Raw genomic sequence first — 16,397 nt, 5'->3', positions numbered from 1 at the left:
AAATTCATGGATTGAAAATCAGAGGATGGAAAACAATATTCCATGCTACAGGAACCTGAGCAAAGCAGGGGTAACTACTCTGCTTACAGAAAGTAGATTTCAAGCCAAGACAAATTACATGAGACAAAGAAAGTCACTACATCCTTTTAAAGGGAACAATGCAAGAGAAAGCAATAACCATCATAAATACATGCTCACCAAATACTGACATACTCAACTATAAGAAACAAATATTAACAGACACGAAAACTCAAAAAAGCACTAATACAACTGTAAGGGGGGAACTCAAAACCCACTGTCACACAGACACATCAACTAGACAAAAAAATCAATAATGAAATATTAGAACTGAACCAAACTTCTGAATAAAAGGACTTAGTAGATGTCTGCACAGTGTTCCACCCCACAACATCAGAATACATATTCTTCTGCGCTGCACTTGGACATTCTCAAAAATGAGCAACATACTAGAACACAGAACACACTTAAGTAAATGCAAAGGAACTGAATTATCCTATGCATATTACAAGAGTCTTGCTGTCTTGTACATAAGTGCAAATGTGACTTTGACTAAACTATTTCTACAGCTCTCCTCCTTTTCATGTGGAGGAAGAGGGATGAAAGACTTGAGGTACTCACTTAAAATGCTGGCCACCTTTCCAACTCTTAGGATACTAAGTTGGAATGGAGACAGGAAGAGGCTAATCACAGTCTGTTTTAACGCATTGTCTTGGAAAAGCTGCTCTAAGCTTTCCTTTTTGGAAAACAATGTATCTAGAGAGCTAGGTAACTGTGTAAAGTAGAAAATCTCAAACAATGGTAGAAAAATCTCAGCACAGTAGGTTTTTTTCCCCTCTCAATACAATAGAATTTTTCCTTCATATTAAAAAATCTCAATGGTAGAAAATTTCAGTACAATAGAATTTTTTACTCCATATTAAAAAATCTTCAACCATGTGAATAAAATTCCAAGCAATAAAAAGAAAAAAACTAAGGAAAGACAAAAAAAAGAGAGAGAGAGAGAGAAAAGTCTGTTTCAAAGAACTTTCTCAGAAGCTGCGCCAGTAGGTGTGTTAACAGCTTACTGGTTAGGCTGTCAGGGCTGGCAGTGGCCACACTGAGATTCCAAGGATTTTACCACTAGACTAAGTTAAAAGTTAAAGCGGAAATGGGCGTAAGCTAAAATTTGCTCCTTACATTGGAATAAAAATATACTTAATGTGAATGTGAAGCACTGGAAAGATTCTGAATTTTTAGAAATAAATTCAATGGTTAAAAACTCATTGCTTTCAATTCTAGGACAGGAACCGGACGATATCCACTTACTATTTTTATTTGACACTTACTAGGGGCCTTACCTGGTGCAGTAAGACAAAAAAAACAAAACAAAAACCAAAAGGAACAGATTAGAAAGGAAGAAGTAAAGCAGAGAAACAAAAGTTACTTGTATTACGTATATAAAAAACTGTAAAGAATTCATAGGAAGGCTACCAAAAATAATAAACTAAGCAAAGCTGCAGAAAACAGGAGCAACTCACAGAAATCAACTAGTATTTCTATATACCAGAAAAAAACAATTTGAGAAAAACTATGAAAATAATTCCATTTTAGAAGCATCAAAAGAAAAAACCCCACCTAGAATTACTAAGGGATATACCTAATGAAAGATAGGCAAGGTCTAAACATTAAAAACTTAAAAATTCCAAAAGAAAGAACTAAAGAAAAACTAAATCATACTATGTTCATGGATGGAATATTTTACACTGTTAAAATAATTATATTGGCTATGGATTACCATGTAATAAATTACTCAAAATTCTGGCTTCGAATGATACGCATTTATTATTGACATTTTTCTTTTTTGTGGGGCAGGAATCTGTAAGTAGATTGATTGGGTAATTACGGTTTGTGGTCTCTCTCGAGACTGTAGTCAAAATGTTAGCCTATCAGTACTCATTTAGGATTTGCCTGGTGCTGAAAGAGAAGCTTCTAATATAGCTCAGAGAACGCCTTGCACGTTGCTGTTGATTGTTTGAAGAAGGCACAGTTTTTGGCCATGTGGAGTACACACCATAAGGCAGTTTCAGTACCCCTATGTTATGGCAGCTTCCTTCCCCAAGAGAAGGCAACACAGTGTATGTCAAAATCCACTTTTGGGAGACACATTCTGTCATTTTTGCCATACTCTCATTTTACAAGTGAATCACTGAGTGTAGCCCATTTTTCTAAGGGAGTAGAAATAAGCTACGCTTTTTAAAAGTGTAAAAGAATTTGTGGATAAATTTCAAAACCAGCACAGATAATTCTTCCCAAGTTGATCTATAGTTTCAATGTAATCCAATGCAAAACTGTTTTTTGAAGAAGTTATAAGTGATTTAAAAAGTATAGGAAAGGTCAGTGTTCCTAAAACATGTATGCCAGTTTTAAAAAGGAACCAAACTAGAGGTCTTATGTTGCCTGATTTCAAGACTCATCCATCTATTGTAATCAAGCCTACTGACATGGGCTGTGTGTCAGCATACTCCTAATAAATCACAGGGATAGAAAAGAGTCAAGAAATAGAGCTACATCAGTCTGCTGAATTTTCACAAAGTGCCAAAGTAATGCAAAAGAAGAAGAGTCTTTCAATAAATAATGATGGAACAGTTGGACATCTGCATGCAAAACAATGAATCTCAAGTCTTACCTCATAAGATTTCCATTCAAACTATATCACAGATCTTAGCATAATAGCAAAGACTAATAAGTTATAGGAGAAAAGCTTTGTGACAACGAACAAACATTTCTTAACTACATCAAAGGCACAAGCTTTAAAAAATTGGTAACAACAAATTAATCAAGATTTTGAAGTATTGGTCTCTGAAAGACATGGATACACAGAGAAGCAAGCCACAGATTGACATAAAAATTTTATAAAACACATACAATAGAGGCCTTACACTCACAATACATGAAGTATTTTTTAAAGTCAGTTAGAAGACAACTCAATTTTTAAAATAAGACATCCCAAAAGATTGAAAAGATACATCCCAAAAGAAGATAGGCAAGTGATCTCTAAGCCCATGAAAAGATCCTTCTATTGCTAGTCACTAGAAACATGTAAATTAAAACTACAAAATATCACTATTTATCCCTTTGAAATGGCTAACGCTAGAATAGCTCACTATCGCAAGTGCTGACTCAGAGACAGATGTGGAGCAATTGGAACGCTCATGCACTGATGGTAGAAATGTAAAATAGTCATTTTATAAAATAATGTGGTAGAACCTCTTAATGTTAAATACATATTTGCCATATGACCAAACAATTCCTAGACAGCTGGAAATATGTCTATACACAGATGTTCACAGTAGCATTATTCATAAAAGCCTAAACCTGGAAAAAATGTTCATTAATATTCTGGATGGATAAATAAATTGTGGTACGTCCATAACATAGATCGATACTTATAGTAACACGGAATGAAATATTAATACAGCAGATGAGTCTCAAAAACATCACATTAGGTAGGCATGGTAGCATGCAACTGAAGTCCCATTGAAGACGCTGAGGCAGGAGGACCACTTGCATGTAGGAATTAGAAGCCAGCCTGGACAACACAGTCTCTAACAACAACCCAAACCAAAATAGAACCCATTCCCCAAAAGCAATAATATCAGGCTAAATGAAAAATGAAGAGTACAAAAGTCTTCATAGTATACAATCCCAAATACATAAAGTTCTAGAAAAGTTGAAACTATAATGACACAAAGATCCATGCATACTGGGGTCTGGCAGTTGGGTGTGGAGATAGAGAACAAACAGACATGAAGAATCTTACTGGGTAAGAGGACTGCTTTTTATATTGAGAAACTGTGTACTTGAGAACTGATGAATTCTTTTGTGTTTAAGGAACACCTTAATAAAAGAAAAAAGTTTTCAGAAAAGTAAATGTGAGGATATAAAAGATCTAGATGTGTACAGAAATACATCTTTTAGCTTTTTTAAAAACAGGTGAGATTTTTGCAGAATAAAGTAACTAATAGCAAAATACCTCTGATGCCTTGAACATGTTCCAGCTTCTGATATAAACTAACATCCAAAGACATTTGTATATATGCTATGTTTTTTAAAAAAATAATGAATAAATCCCAAATAGCATATACTGATTTTAGCATAGGCCTTTCCCAGAGGTTATCAAGAAAGACAAGCAATATCAATACAATCACCCCAAAGAGGAAGAAAGGCTGGACAAACGAATAGTTTTAAGATACAATCAAACTGATTCAAGGCTCTACCACTTGATAGGAGGACAATGTGAAGGAAGACCCAGTGGGAACGCTTCTCTGCTGTAACTGACCTGCTATCTACCAGTGATCTCTACTACCCCAGTCGGGGTGTTTCTTGGTAATCTCTTCTTTATTTCCATTTTTGGTAACTATTGGGGTAAGTAGGCCAGTGTAATATATTTTAAATTATCTTAAAATTCTCCATAGCCCATCTTTACTTCAGATTTGTGGTCACAACAGTGTGAGCAATGCAAGACAATGAGTGTGCTGGATGTGTGATTCGAACCGCAATATTTACACAGCATAGCAGAGGACCAGTTAAGTCTCAATAATCTTAAAGCAGAAGGCAGAGCCAGGAAACAGGAGAGGCTTTTCATATCAGGGAGAAAGACAGATTGCTCAGCACACAGAATTCATAACGAGGGCTGCACAAAGTTGCTGATTATGTCCTTCTCTGTTCTGGATACTTGACAACTTCATAGGCAAGACTATTCTGTCTCCTTGATGATAAAGGACTCATTTTGGCAGTGGGGTTAAGGAATGATCACGGAATCACTGTGTGCAAAAGTGCCCCATGATTGGAACAGGCATGGATGAGAGCCGTGTGGTATGCAGTGGAGAGGACTGGACTCACCAGACCTGGAACAGGTCACCTGGCCGTGGCCTCAGCTCTACCGCACTCATCGGTTGTGCAGCCTGAACCTCTGACCCCTTCTCTAAGTGGGATGTCCGGGTTCTCCACCACGATGGAGGATGCATCAAGAACTCAGTAATGCAAAATACACTGAGGCAACCTAACAACCATGTATCACACTGCTTTATAGCACAGAAAGTATTCTTTTGATGATATCAATTTGGGACATTTGATAATTACAGAAATACCAGATAATATGCTAGGCACTGGGAATAATAAAGGGTAGCATGTAATTCCTAAGTTGAAAAACAGGATTCTCCTACAACCTAATAGTAAATAAATAATCGGCTTTAAAAATGGGCCAAGTGAACAGGCAATTTTCAAACAAGATATATACCTGGCCAACAGATACATGGAAAAAGCATTACTTATCATCAAGGAAATGCAAATCAAAACTACAAAGGAACATCATCTCAAACCTGGTTATTACAAATTAAAAACAACAACAACAAAAGAGAAGTACTGGTAAGGATGCGTAACAACTGGAAGCCTGTGGGTACTACTGGTGGAAATGCAATCAAGGCAGCTATGGGAAACTGTTGAGGGTCCTAAAAAATTAAACAGAACTACTGTATGAGCGCTCCTTGGTTTATATGCAAAAGGACTGAAATCAGATCTTGAAGAGATAAAGGTAGCCTTACATTCACTGCAGCCCAGATAGGGAAACTACCTAAGTATCCACTGACAGATGGTAGAATATGGATACACTGAAACATTATTGAGCCTTAAAAAGGAAACTCTACAATCAGGAATGACATAAATCAACCGGGATGACCTTACAGTAAGCAAAACACCAAAAGACAACTCACCAAAAGACAAATAGTACACCACTCCTATGAAATATCTAATTCAAATTCAGAGACAGGGAGTGGAGTGGTGTTGCTAAGGACTGGGAGGAAGAAGAGAAAAATTACTAATCAACAGGCATAAAGTTTTAGGTAAGGGAGATGAACAATCTCTAGACAGCAGATATACATACAACACTGGACCTTTATCAACAATTTGTTAAGGGAGTAGATCTCATGCTAAGTATTTGTATTATAAACACACGCACATTTTTTATATACAATTCTAAAATGGTGACAGTCCCTACTTCCTCAGGTTTGCGCGAGGACTAATCAAGATAACATTTATAAAGTGCTTAGAAAAGGCCTCTATGGGGCTGGGGATTTAGCTCAGCAGCATAAGTGCCTGCCTTGCAAGCAGGCAGTCGTGAGTTCGATCCCTGGTACCGATAAAAAGGAAAAAGACAAAAAAAAAAAGAAAGAAAAGAAAAGGCCTCTATTAGCTCCTGCTAGCTTACACTATGGTAATAAATTATTCCAAATGTCAGTAGCTTATACCAAATGTTTATTTCTTGCTCATGTTATGTGTTGGTTGCAGGTGTGCGGTTCAATCTGGGGCCTCCAGCAGCAGCCTGTCTCTGGTCCAGGGTTTTCTCACTGCCAAGGGAACACAGCAACGTGGAGAGATGCAAGGGTCCTCAGAGCTGCTGGTTGGATAAAGACTCAACGCTGCTGTAAGGTGGCTAACATAAGTCACAGGACAAAGTCTGACATCAACAGGGCATGCAAAGGCGCTGAAAGAATGGGTCAGGCAGGCCTGTTAGTCTGCCTGTTAATCTGCACTTATGATAATTAGCTTGATAATCAAGCTGATGATAGATCTGATGCTGGAAAAAAAAAAAGGGTAGAGGGGAAGGGGAAAAAGCAAACTGAGATGTGCCATACATGGACCATTGTATTCATTATGTGCTAATAAAAATACAAAACTTAAAAAATAATATTAAAGATATGATAGTCTAATGATTTAAAAAAAAAAGAATGAGCCAAGTAGAGAGGGACTGAATTTATTAATTCATTTTTGAGACAGGGTCTGTCTTTGTAACTCAGATTGGTCTTGAACTCACTATGTGTCCCTGGTTGGTCTTGAATTAATAGTGATCCTCTTGTTTTATTCTCCTGCATACTGAGATTAAAGGCAGGCCTGGCTGAAAATATTTTAAACGCATATGCTTGAACCAACGAGAATATGTACTTGGTTAAAAAAAAAGTCATTGCACCACAGCACAGAATCCTGACAGAGGATAAGAATGCCTAGGAAGAGCAAAACATCCAGGGCTGTTGGAGTGCATGACACTCAGGAGTCACAGTGCTATGCACGAAAGGCAAATCTGGAAAGGCTTCAGGAGGAGGTTAGGCTTTGGCCGTGGGTAAAAGCTAAAGTAGCCATGTTTAATAAATCACTTCTGTTAGCTTTATCAAGACATTAGCATAATTTCCTTTATTTTGCACTGAGTATTTAAAACTCATTTGAGTCACAGCCTCTCTGTATCATACCGGTCTAGGAAGACATTGGCTGTCAGCCCTGTATAGCCTCGCAACTGCCCTACGAGGCAGAGTGTGGCAGGGCCTCCTGAGGTCAGGAGAGAGGAACAGGGAGCAGAAAGGCAGGGAGGGAAGTATGAATGAGTCACATCAGTGTGTGTGTGCATGTGTGTGTGTTGCACACAACCAACAGCATGCGACTCAGTGCTGGGATTGGAATTATTTTAGTTATAAGAGGGTGAAAGAACATTCTCAGGCTGGGCATTTCCTAAGGGGATACTGGTAGTGGTCCACTTCTGCCTGGGATCCTTCCCAAGTCCAGCCAAGCTGACAGCTTTAGCTAGTCTTGGCTGTTCTTGCAGTCCCTGCATTCACTTCAATGAACTGCTGTAGAATTACCCAAACTGTAATTTCCTGATGTCCTTGATGGTCAGATAAGCTAACCAGGCACCCTATACCCCGATGTGAGCAATCTGGAGGAGAAATCTGAGGGAAAGAAAGGATACACAGTAGACAGGAAGCATAAAGAGAAGAGAAAGACACACACAAGCAGGAGGCAGACTGGGACTCCATTATCATCACCCAGAAAGCCTATCAGGGACTCAAAACTTGCTCCAAAGAAAGACATCACCATAGCAACTGTACTATTTCTATTTTTTCAGTTATTACAAGGCAATGTCTTATTTTTTGTCCTTAAAACTACTGTGGCAAGAAGAGACAAAGACAAATCATGGCCCACAGGTGACCCATCTCAGCTCCTCCCAGTAGTTCACCTTCCTTTTTCTCTATCATTTATAACCCAGTAAGACTCGATAATCTCGCACCATCTGAAGCTCATTTGTTTGAAAAGCCTTACAGAACTCTGCTGCCTAAAGAAAACAATCCAAACTCAAACCACATTCAAAGTTCTAAATAATCTTCTGCAAATCTATATTACTAATCTTACTATTTGGCAGGAGATAGTTTTTTCTTTCACACTGAGGTTACTTGATCACATGATAAAAGTGTGGTGCCTTGTACAGAACAAGTGACACAGACACACAATGGGCACAGCACAGGGACGTGGTAAAGTGAAGGACCCTAGAGTCTGAGTTGGTGATCTGTCCTAAATAGCCTGGAAGAAGACACAATAGTGATAAATACCTGAACTGTAAAAGAAGAAAATTGGCAAAATCAGGCCTTTCTATTTTAATCATGCCAGCATCAGATCAGGGTACATCCCAGGGGTTATGACTCATTGCCGTGATTTATAAAACAAGAAAATCAACAAGTGCTGGGACAGAGAAGCTCCACGGCTCTCAGCAGAATCACAAATACTTTGAGCAAAGTTCAGTAAGTAAGTAACACTTCAAAAGAAATAAAAGTCTTAATGTGTAAAAAAAGACTAGCAGAATTATGAATACCTAAAGAGCCGCCTCAATTTTTGCAAGACTTCTACAGAAGACACATAGAAAAACAGCTGAACATAATGGTAGTAGCTAATGATGGGAGCAGGCACTTACTAAACATTTTGGAGCTCTGAAATACTTCATTTGGCTACGGTAGCCAAGCTTGCCAATCACAGTTTTGCAGTCTTTCATGAAAACTGCATATTTAAAATATTAAATGTTGGTATTAAAAATCAGAACTGTTAAATAGCCTCAAAGTAACCACAGAGTTCAACTGAATGTCCCCGTCCTTCCTGGGTAGCAGGTGAAATCTCCAGGGCGTCACAGAATGACAGCATCTTTAGCAAACTAACTTCCTACTGTTCCTGATAAGCTAAGATCTGCCTTCCCTCAGCCCAGGGAAACAGTTCAGTCCTTGTTCTTTTCTGTGACATCACTGAAGACCGAAAGTGAGGTACTAGCAGGGGAAATAGAACCCTTCCCATGTATTTTATCATGCTCTATTTGAAACCCCTGGGACACTTTCATGTACTCAAATACCTATAATCATGCAAGAATGAGATAAAGACTAACCAAACCCAAGAAAACCAAACAATAACTAAATGAATAAAATAATGCAAATTTAGCAGCTCTCCAAAAAAGCATGAATGGGGGCTGGGGATTTAGCTCAGCAGCATAAGCGCCTGCCTTGCAAGCAGGCAGTCGTGAGTTCCATCCCTGGTACCAATAAAAAAAAAAAAAAGCATGAATAAATTTTTTGGTTGCTATGACAGCAGATCACAAAATGACTTATGTTTTATATAAATATCTCCTTTTAAAAAGCTCTTATTAGAAAATACATTTGTTACCACAGTGAAATAAAGTGACTTCCTTAATGCACACAGTATTTTAGGTGGACTATTGGTTTCAACGCTGAAAGCTGACATTTCACCCACACGTTTTGTAATATTCTCCCCACACCGCGAATGCCATCTCTGCATCTCTTTTTGGAAGTGTGAACCTCACTTTCCTATTTTATTTAGCTTAAAACCAAAAGAAAAAAGAAAAAAGGGAAGTTGGTTAGTCTACATGGGAAGAGGAGAAGTCACATTGAGCAAGAGACATCTGAAACAGCAAACTGCGGCTCAGCAACTCTCAGACTTGGGGTGCACAGTCAGTGCCATGTAAAGTGGGCACTCAGGAGCAATGATTTACAATCACTACAATCACCGAAGTGTATCACACTGTGTGAAATATTTCACAACAAAATATAGATTTCCTACACAAGAGAAGGAAATATTCATTAAGTTAAAAATAAGCACCAACATTTATGGTAAGCAGGAAGGAAAACTGGCTGTGATTCATATAACTATCATTTACTTACTGTTTGTTTACCTCAATTATTTTAAATAAATGTGGTTAGTATCATTTAATTATGGTAGACCACAATAAAGAACAAGGTTAATATGAAGATCTGTCAGACTTTTGATCATAGTAAGAGGTCAAGAATTTTGGCCTGACTCAATTAATACAAAAGGTGACAATTCCATTGGCTCAGAGATGTTTATTTTCACGAGGAGTCTTTTAAATGTTAAGTTATTTTGGAATTACATTCCAAACACTGCAATTTTATTTGCTCTTCTGAAATGAGGGGCTTTTCTGTTAAAAAGTTCCTTGTCAAGCCAAGTGTGGTGGTATATGCCTGTGAGCTCAGGACTCTGGGAGGCGGAGGCAGGATTGCTGGTTCAATCCCAGCCTGTGTAACTGGACAAGACCCATCTTAAAATGAAAAAGGCTTGGGGCTGGAGCTCAGTGCAAAGCGCCCAGGTCTAATCTCCAGTTTAAAAAAAAATGGTTAATCTGATTTCTTTTAAAAAGTCAAGACAAGCACCTTGCTAACTGTCAAAGATGTGTCCTAGAACTGACTATGATAGCAACATGCATATTTTGGATTCTAAAAAGACTACAAAGATATGAAAAATGCAAACTCAGTTCTTACTACTGAATGCCACAAAATAAAACTTTCTGTGGTGACAGCAACCATTTAATTTAAAGTCAGGATTCTGAAAACAGAGTAAGGAAACAAAATGCAACATTCTGAAACAACTGAATCGCATAATGAGTGGAATGGATATTGACAGTAAACGTTAATAGTAAACTAACAAAATGAAACAGGAAACAAAAAAGTAGATCGCAAAGTCTTGAATATTTTAGGAAAATATCCAAAAAAGGACTAAAATCCATCACCTTTAAGATCTGATGCACCATGCAAGAAACAGCGCCTCTTCATGGATCTCTCCTCAGCAAAGCAAGAGCCCCCCGACTGGCTGCCCTGCAGCTCTGTCACTGGAGTGGGGCTGACAGTTCAAGGGGTGATGAGCTCAGATTCTGGAAACCTGGCAGCTGTGCCCTGGCCAAGAGACTAATCTCAGGATGTCCTGAAGCCACCATGAGTTCTGGGAGCTAGTGTTCAGGTGCTCTGAAGGCCTCACCATGGAGCTCTGCTCCATAGTCCCAGGCAAATGAGAAAATACTCAGGAAGAAATGAAACGACTTTGATCCCCTGAACTGAGGCTGGACGCATAGCAACTGAAGGGAATGAATGGATGATTGAGTTTTGATGAAAAGAACACACACAGAAAAGTCATGAGAGAGATTAAAGGAAGAGAGATGAGCAGGCTTACAGAGTGCCACGATGGCCCAAAACAGTGGTCACTCACGCGGAATCAGTGATGCATATTGGGGACTTATTTCAAAGGTCTGCCATGGGACGTAGCTGTCTCCAAGTCTTTGCCCTTTGATAATACACATATTTCTATAAACTCATTTGGTAATTTTCTTAGCTGTTTCCAAGAATAACTAAACTATATTCCATACATACTATTAATTTACTTAAATGAATTTGGAAGTTCATATTCAATTTACGAAGCATAAAACTCAACTTCACGTTCTGGTAAAATATCTCCTAAAGGCAAATGCTTATTACTAAAATATAATAAAGCAGTGTGTGCATGGCAGAGAGCAGGAAACTCTAGCACTCGTCAGAAGGACTGAGTCCTTTGGTCCCTTCCCTCCCTTCTTCCTGCTCCCGAGACCAGATGAGACTTCAGTTCGTGCCCACCCAGCCCACTTTCCAGCCAGCCTCATTTTCTTCCCTCCCTTGAGAGCGTCTTTTCTCTTTACTCTTTGTGAACCCAGCTTCTTCATTCTCTGCCTTTTGTGTGTGTCTCATTATGAATTAGGCTACAAATGTAATTTAATAACTCTGACAAAAACTCAGCTACAATGTTCATCACAGTTATTTTGCAAATGAGACAAAGGAGGCCCCTTTTCTTGATTTTCCATGTGACTGGCCCTTTTTAATCACCCAAGGAGCAACTGAGTCAGACCTGACAAGCTCAGACAGCAGAGACAGGGAGGACCCACAGTAGAAGCATGACATTTTCCTAATGTTTTTCCAGGAGAAAGAGGGAACCGCAGGGTGGGGAAAATCACACTTACAAGTCCACTTATGGCTACAATCCAGATGTAGGAACCAGAGGTGAAAAGCTATAAAAGAAAAAAAAAAGGCAACTAAAAATGAAATTCAACTGCCAGTCACAGCGTATTTATTTTTATACAACTATAATTTGACCACTTATATTAAGTATTCATTACATGCAACATATAAGCAAATAGCAAATTAATCAACATCAATTGCTACCTAAAAAAAAGTAATACACAATTTTTTTGTCCACATCTTAGACTTTGTTTAATTGAAAACATATTGGTTAAAACTGGCCCACACATAGGAAAAGAAAAATAAGTAAAATTAAAGTACATTTTTATTTACAATGATTTAAGTAACATAAAATACTACTACAAATTAAGGAAATCATTAGATTAACATAAAAAACATGTATTCATCACCCCATCTAACCCCATAGAGCTAGATATATAAATTTCATTTTAATTTCTTTTTTTGTTTCATAAAACAGGGTCTCACTATGTAGTTTAGGCTGCTCTTGAATTCACTGTGGAACCCAACTGGCCTGGAACATGTGGCAACCCTCCTGCCTCAGCCTCCCAAGAGCTGAGATAGGTCTGCACTATAAATGTTAATTTCTTATTACTGCTTCTCTAAATTCTGACAGGAAGACTTTTTCCAAAATACAGGTCCATGCTGTATCTGTAGACGGCTTCATTCTGGTTCTCCCAGAAAGAGTAAACTACTAATAAAAGTTAATGGCAATGGCAACAGTAATTATATTACATGAAAGCTCTCCCTTTGTTTTTCAAATCAGTCCTATCAGGGTTGTGCTTGGGGTTAAAAAAAAAAAAAAAATTCCTAAGACAACCCAGTGTCCCTGTGTGGAAGAAATGCCTGTGCCTGGTATTCACAGTTGAGTGTGGACTTCCAGGGTATCATCGTGGAGAAAGCACGGGCTGCTCAAGTGGGCCACCAGGCTGGTTGCTGTTGGGGACACAACACTGGATGCAGCCTCAGACTTCTAAACACATCCCCAGGAAGGTGGAAAACAGACCGCCAGGAAGGCAGGGAGCAGGCACACAGGCGCAGCTCCTGGTGGGCTCTGCTGGGCGCTGGCTCAGCTGGCCAGCAGCTCTGGCTGCCGCTCCCCAGGTACCCCTGGCCCTGGTTCTGAGTGTGGGCCATGATAATAACAGAATGAGAAGCATCAGACAGATGTGCTGCTGTAGTTCTGAAAATAGGAATAATGAACCAGCTATCACCTTCTAAAGGCAGGTACTGCTTGTGAGCCTCTCACATACTGAGCTCAGCACTCACAGGGAAAGTTCTGTGAATTCTTGTTTACCACTCTGCTTTGCCTCACATACAAGGGGGGCCAATCTTTCTCTCAGCACAAGCAGATTTCCTTTGGACTTTGAGGCCCTCACACTACTGCATGGGTGGTGCCAACTGTGTCTGCTTGTGTTCTGACAGGGTGTGAGTGGTCATCACTGCTAGGACTCAAGGACAGGTGTCATATCTCACACATGCTCCAGAGCCCCCAGCATAGGGCACTACAGGACCAGCTCCCAAGCCATTTGATGTGCACAGGTTCTGTGACAAGCATTTTGGCTCTTCTGGTAAGGATTAAATTCATCCACCCAACCATCCATCCACCCAGCCACCCACCCACCCACCCATCCATCCAGCAAATGTCCCTCTCTTCCAGTAGCTGAGGCTGGAAGAGAGGAGGGAATGGGAACATGAGTGAAGCCCATAGAAAGGATGCAGTGAGAGGATAGAACTTCAGACACGCTTGCTTCCAGGCAGGGAAGGTTGGAAACAAATGTTGAGGAGACAAGAAGAAACCTGGACACCACTCAGGCCAAGGGTTAGGGTTGATCCAGAGGCCACTCCCACTTCTACCTTTGGATACTGACTTCTAACTCACAAAGCTACTGGAAGTGTTGGACAATTTTTGAAAATTCTATCATTTTGATAAATGCATCTGTAGTTTGTCTACATTCTGTCTTTGGCAGGGCTAGGAGGGTACTTTCACTGTGGGCCATGTAATACTGCAGAATGAAGTATTCTGTAAATGAAGTAAATGAAGCTCCCCTTTATCTAACCAGAGCCCCCTTTCTGTAAGAGATGAAATATGTTACTGATTTTGTTCCCCACCTACAAAACTCCCCTCAAAGTAATATATTTACAATCCTGGAAAAATTACTAGGGGCAGGTACAGAAATAACTGATTAGTAATGAGAACCAATGGACTTAGCTTTTCATATCTCTGCAGAGTACACTAAACATCCTATACTATGATTTTTAAACCTTAAAATAACCCTGTAACGTGGACATTACATCTCCACTGGTGAGGAAATAGAGGCTCAAAAAAGAGACAAGGCAAGTAAGAAACCAGGTCGTTAAGCCAAAGTCCATAGGGGCCCAAAGACTCCATGTGCCACACTGAATACCCATAATGGAGAAAACAATGCTTTCCATCCTTTTGATTTAAAGCTGAAAGGAATGGTATAGCACACCTGATGCTTAGAGGGGTTCAAGGACTTAGCCCAGCTCTCACAGCCAGTGAGGCCACCAAAGAACCAGCACTGGACCTAAGTCTCTGAGCCCGTAGGAGTCACACTGCACCTAGAAGGTTGGGCTTCTGGCATCAGGTCCAGGTGCTCCTCCACCATCCCAGAGGACCTGTCTCAAGAGCGTAGCAAAACAAAAGATGAAAAGCTTGCTACAGCAAATCCTAGCTAGAAGAATAAAGCACCAAATGAAATACTTGGTTATAGGAATACCGGGTTGGTTGGAGGGGAACAAAAAGCACATGTGTTGAAAGGTGAAGAATAAACCTATTTCATGAGAAACGGTTGTAAAAGTGGTAAGGAAACAGCCACCCCAGATGAGCCATTGATAAGGATGACAGCAACTTCTGAAATTAGAGGAAATGCTAAAGGGTAAAAGGGGAGGGAGGAGGGCATCTTCAAGGGACGCCGGCATCCGGCTCACTATGTGTGGGATCAGGAATGTGCTCAGCATTAGTCAGTGGATCAAAAGGCCAAGCTACACATGGTACCACAGAAACTGTGGAATACAGCTTTACCTTAGCAACTGTGGAGGAAAAATGACAAAAGATACAGAGAGAGGAACTGAAAAACGGGCGTGTATCTATCTAGCTCAGGGCCTGGAACTCATCAGGGAGCAATCAATACTCACCAAATGAGGGGGGAATAAACTTCTAAGTTCAGGTTTTAAAACAGGAAGGGAGGACTGGCCTAATGGTCTTCATGGCTGACCATTTAGCAATGGTAACATTACCATCATGTCTGCGCAAACACAGAAGCAATAAAGTTGACAGTGCTTCAGAAAAGCCCCAAAATTCAGAGTAATACAGCATTTCGGGTTTCTTCTTCCAGCTTTATTTGTGACGTTGTATTCAGTAAGTTAATTTTGACACTGTATTCACTAAGTTAATTTTTCACTTTTCATTGTCTTCATGTTTCTACTTCAGTCTACAATATTTAAAAGTCTTTACATGCAATCGTACAATTAAGTGAAAATATTTTCCACTGATATGAATTACAGTGAAAGTGCTTATCAGATTTCTAAAGGCTATGAAAGTATTCTAGTACCTTCTACACCTTGATGTTCTTGTTCTGTAACACTTCCTCTGAACATTTGATATAGATCATGAAGCCAAACTTATGGGAAAAAGCATTGTTTTCAAGGAGATCAAATAAGAAAAAAAGACCAAAACAGAAAAAAAAAAAAAAAAAAAAAAAAAAAGAGCAGCTTAAAGAAAAGTGAACATAAAATGCATACTGTACCTGTAGTCCCAATATATAAATCAATGTCTTGTTTGTGATGGACAACGGGCCCAGAATCTGTGCCACTTGGACTCTCGGTATGGAGCAGTAAAATGGTACAAACAGAGCAAACACAGGTGCCAAGCTATGCAAACAAATAGAGAAAAATCACTATCGCATAAGGTTGAATTCCGAACACCGACGGTACACGGACATGGCAGTAACACTGCTCATCATCTGTTCAGTCTGAAAGCACAAGTCTATGATACACAAGTTGTTTCCACACATGCATCCTTTGCAGTATAATCTGGAATTGCATGTAACTCTTTACAGAAAGTCTAATCAGCCTACCCTTTCACTCTCAAAACCACTGCACAGAAGTGGTTCAGCTTCTACTAACTAACTGTGAGGCACTGTGAGAAAATTTAAGATGTGTGCTATGTTTTCTTCCATGAACGATTTAAAATCTAATGAA

At 39.4% G+C, this 16,397-nt stretch overlaps 1 protein-coding gene across 1 annotated transcript in view; it reads right to left on the bottom strand.

Annotated features, from left to right (window-relative positions):
* Window positions 1-16,397, bottom strand: part of Ubac2 (UBA domain containing 2) — a 161,496-nt gene that overhangs the window by 44,328 nt on the left and 100,771 nt on the right. The window contains exons 5-6 of the mRNA XM_003477525.5: window positions 15,944-16,067; window positions 12,158-12,205 (exon numbers count right to left, since the gene is read on the bottom strand). Coding sequence (XP_003477573.2) covers window positions 12,158-12,205; window positions 15,944-16,067 — 172 coding nt within the window. The remainder of the gene's footprint in view (window positions 1-12,157; window positions 12,206-15,943; window positions 16,068-16,397) is intronic.

This window comes from Cavia porcellus, unplaced genomic scaffold (assembly GCF_034190915.1).
Source record: "Cavia porcellus strain 051 isolate PalLab524CR breed Dunkin Hartley unplaced genomic scaffold, mCavPor4.1 scaffold_4, whole genome shotgun sequence".
NCBI classification, from domain to species: domain Eukaryota; kingdom Metazoa; phylum Chordata; class Mammalia; order Rodentia; family Caviidae; genus Cavia; species Cavia porcellus.
This window is presented reverse-complemented; position numbering and strand designations above follow the sequence as displayed.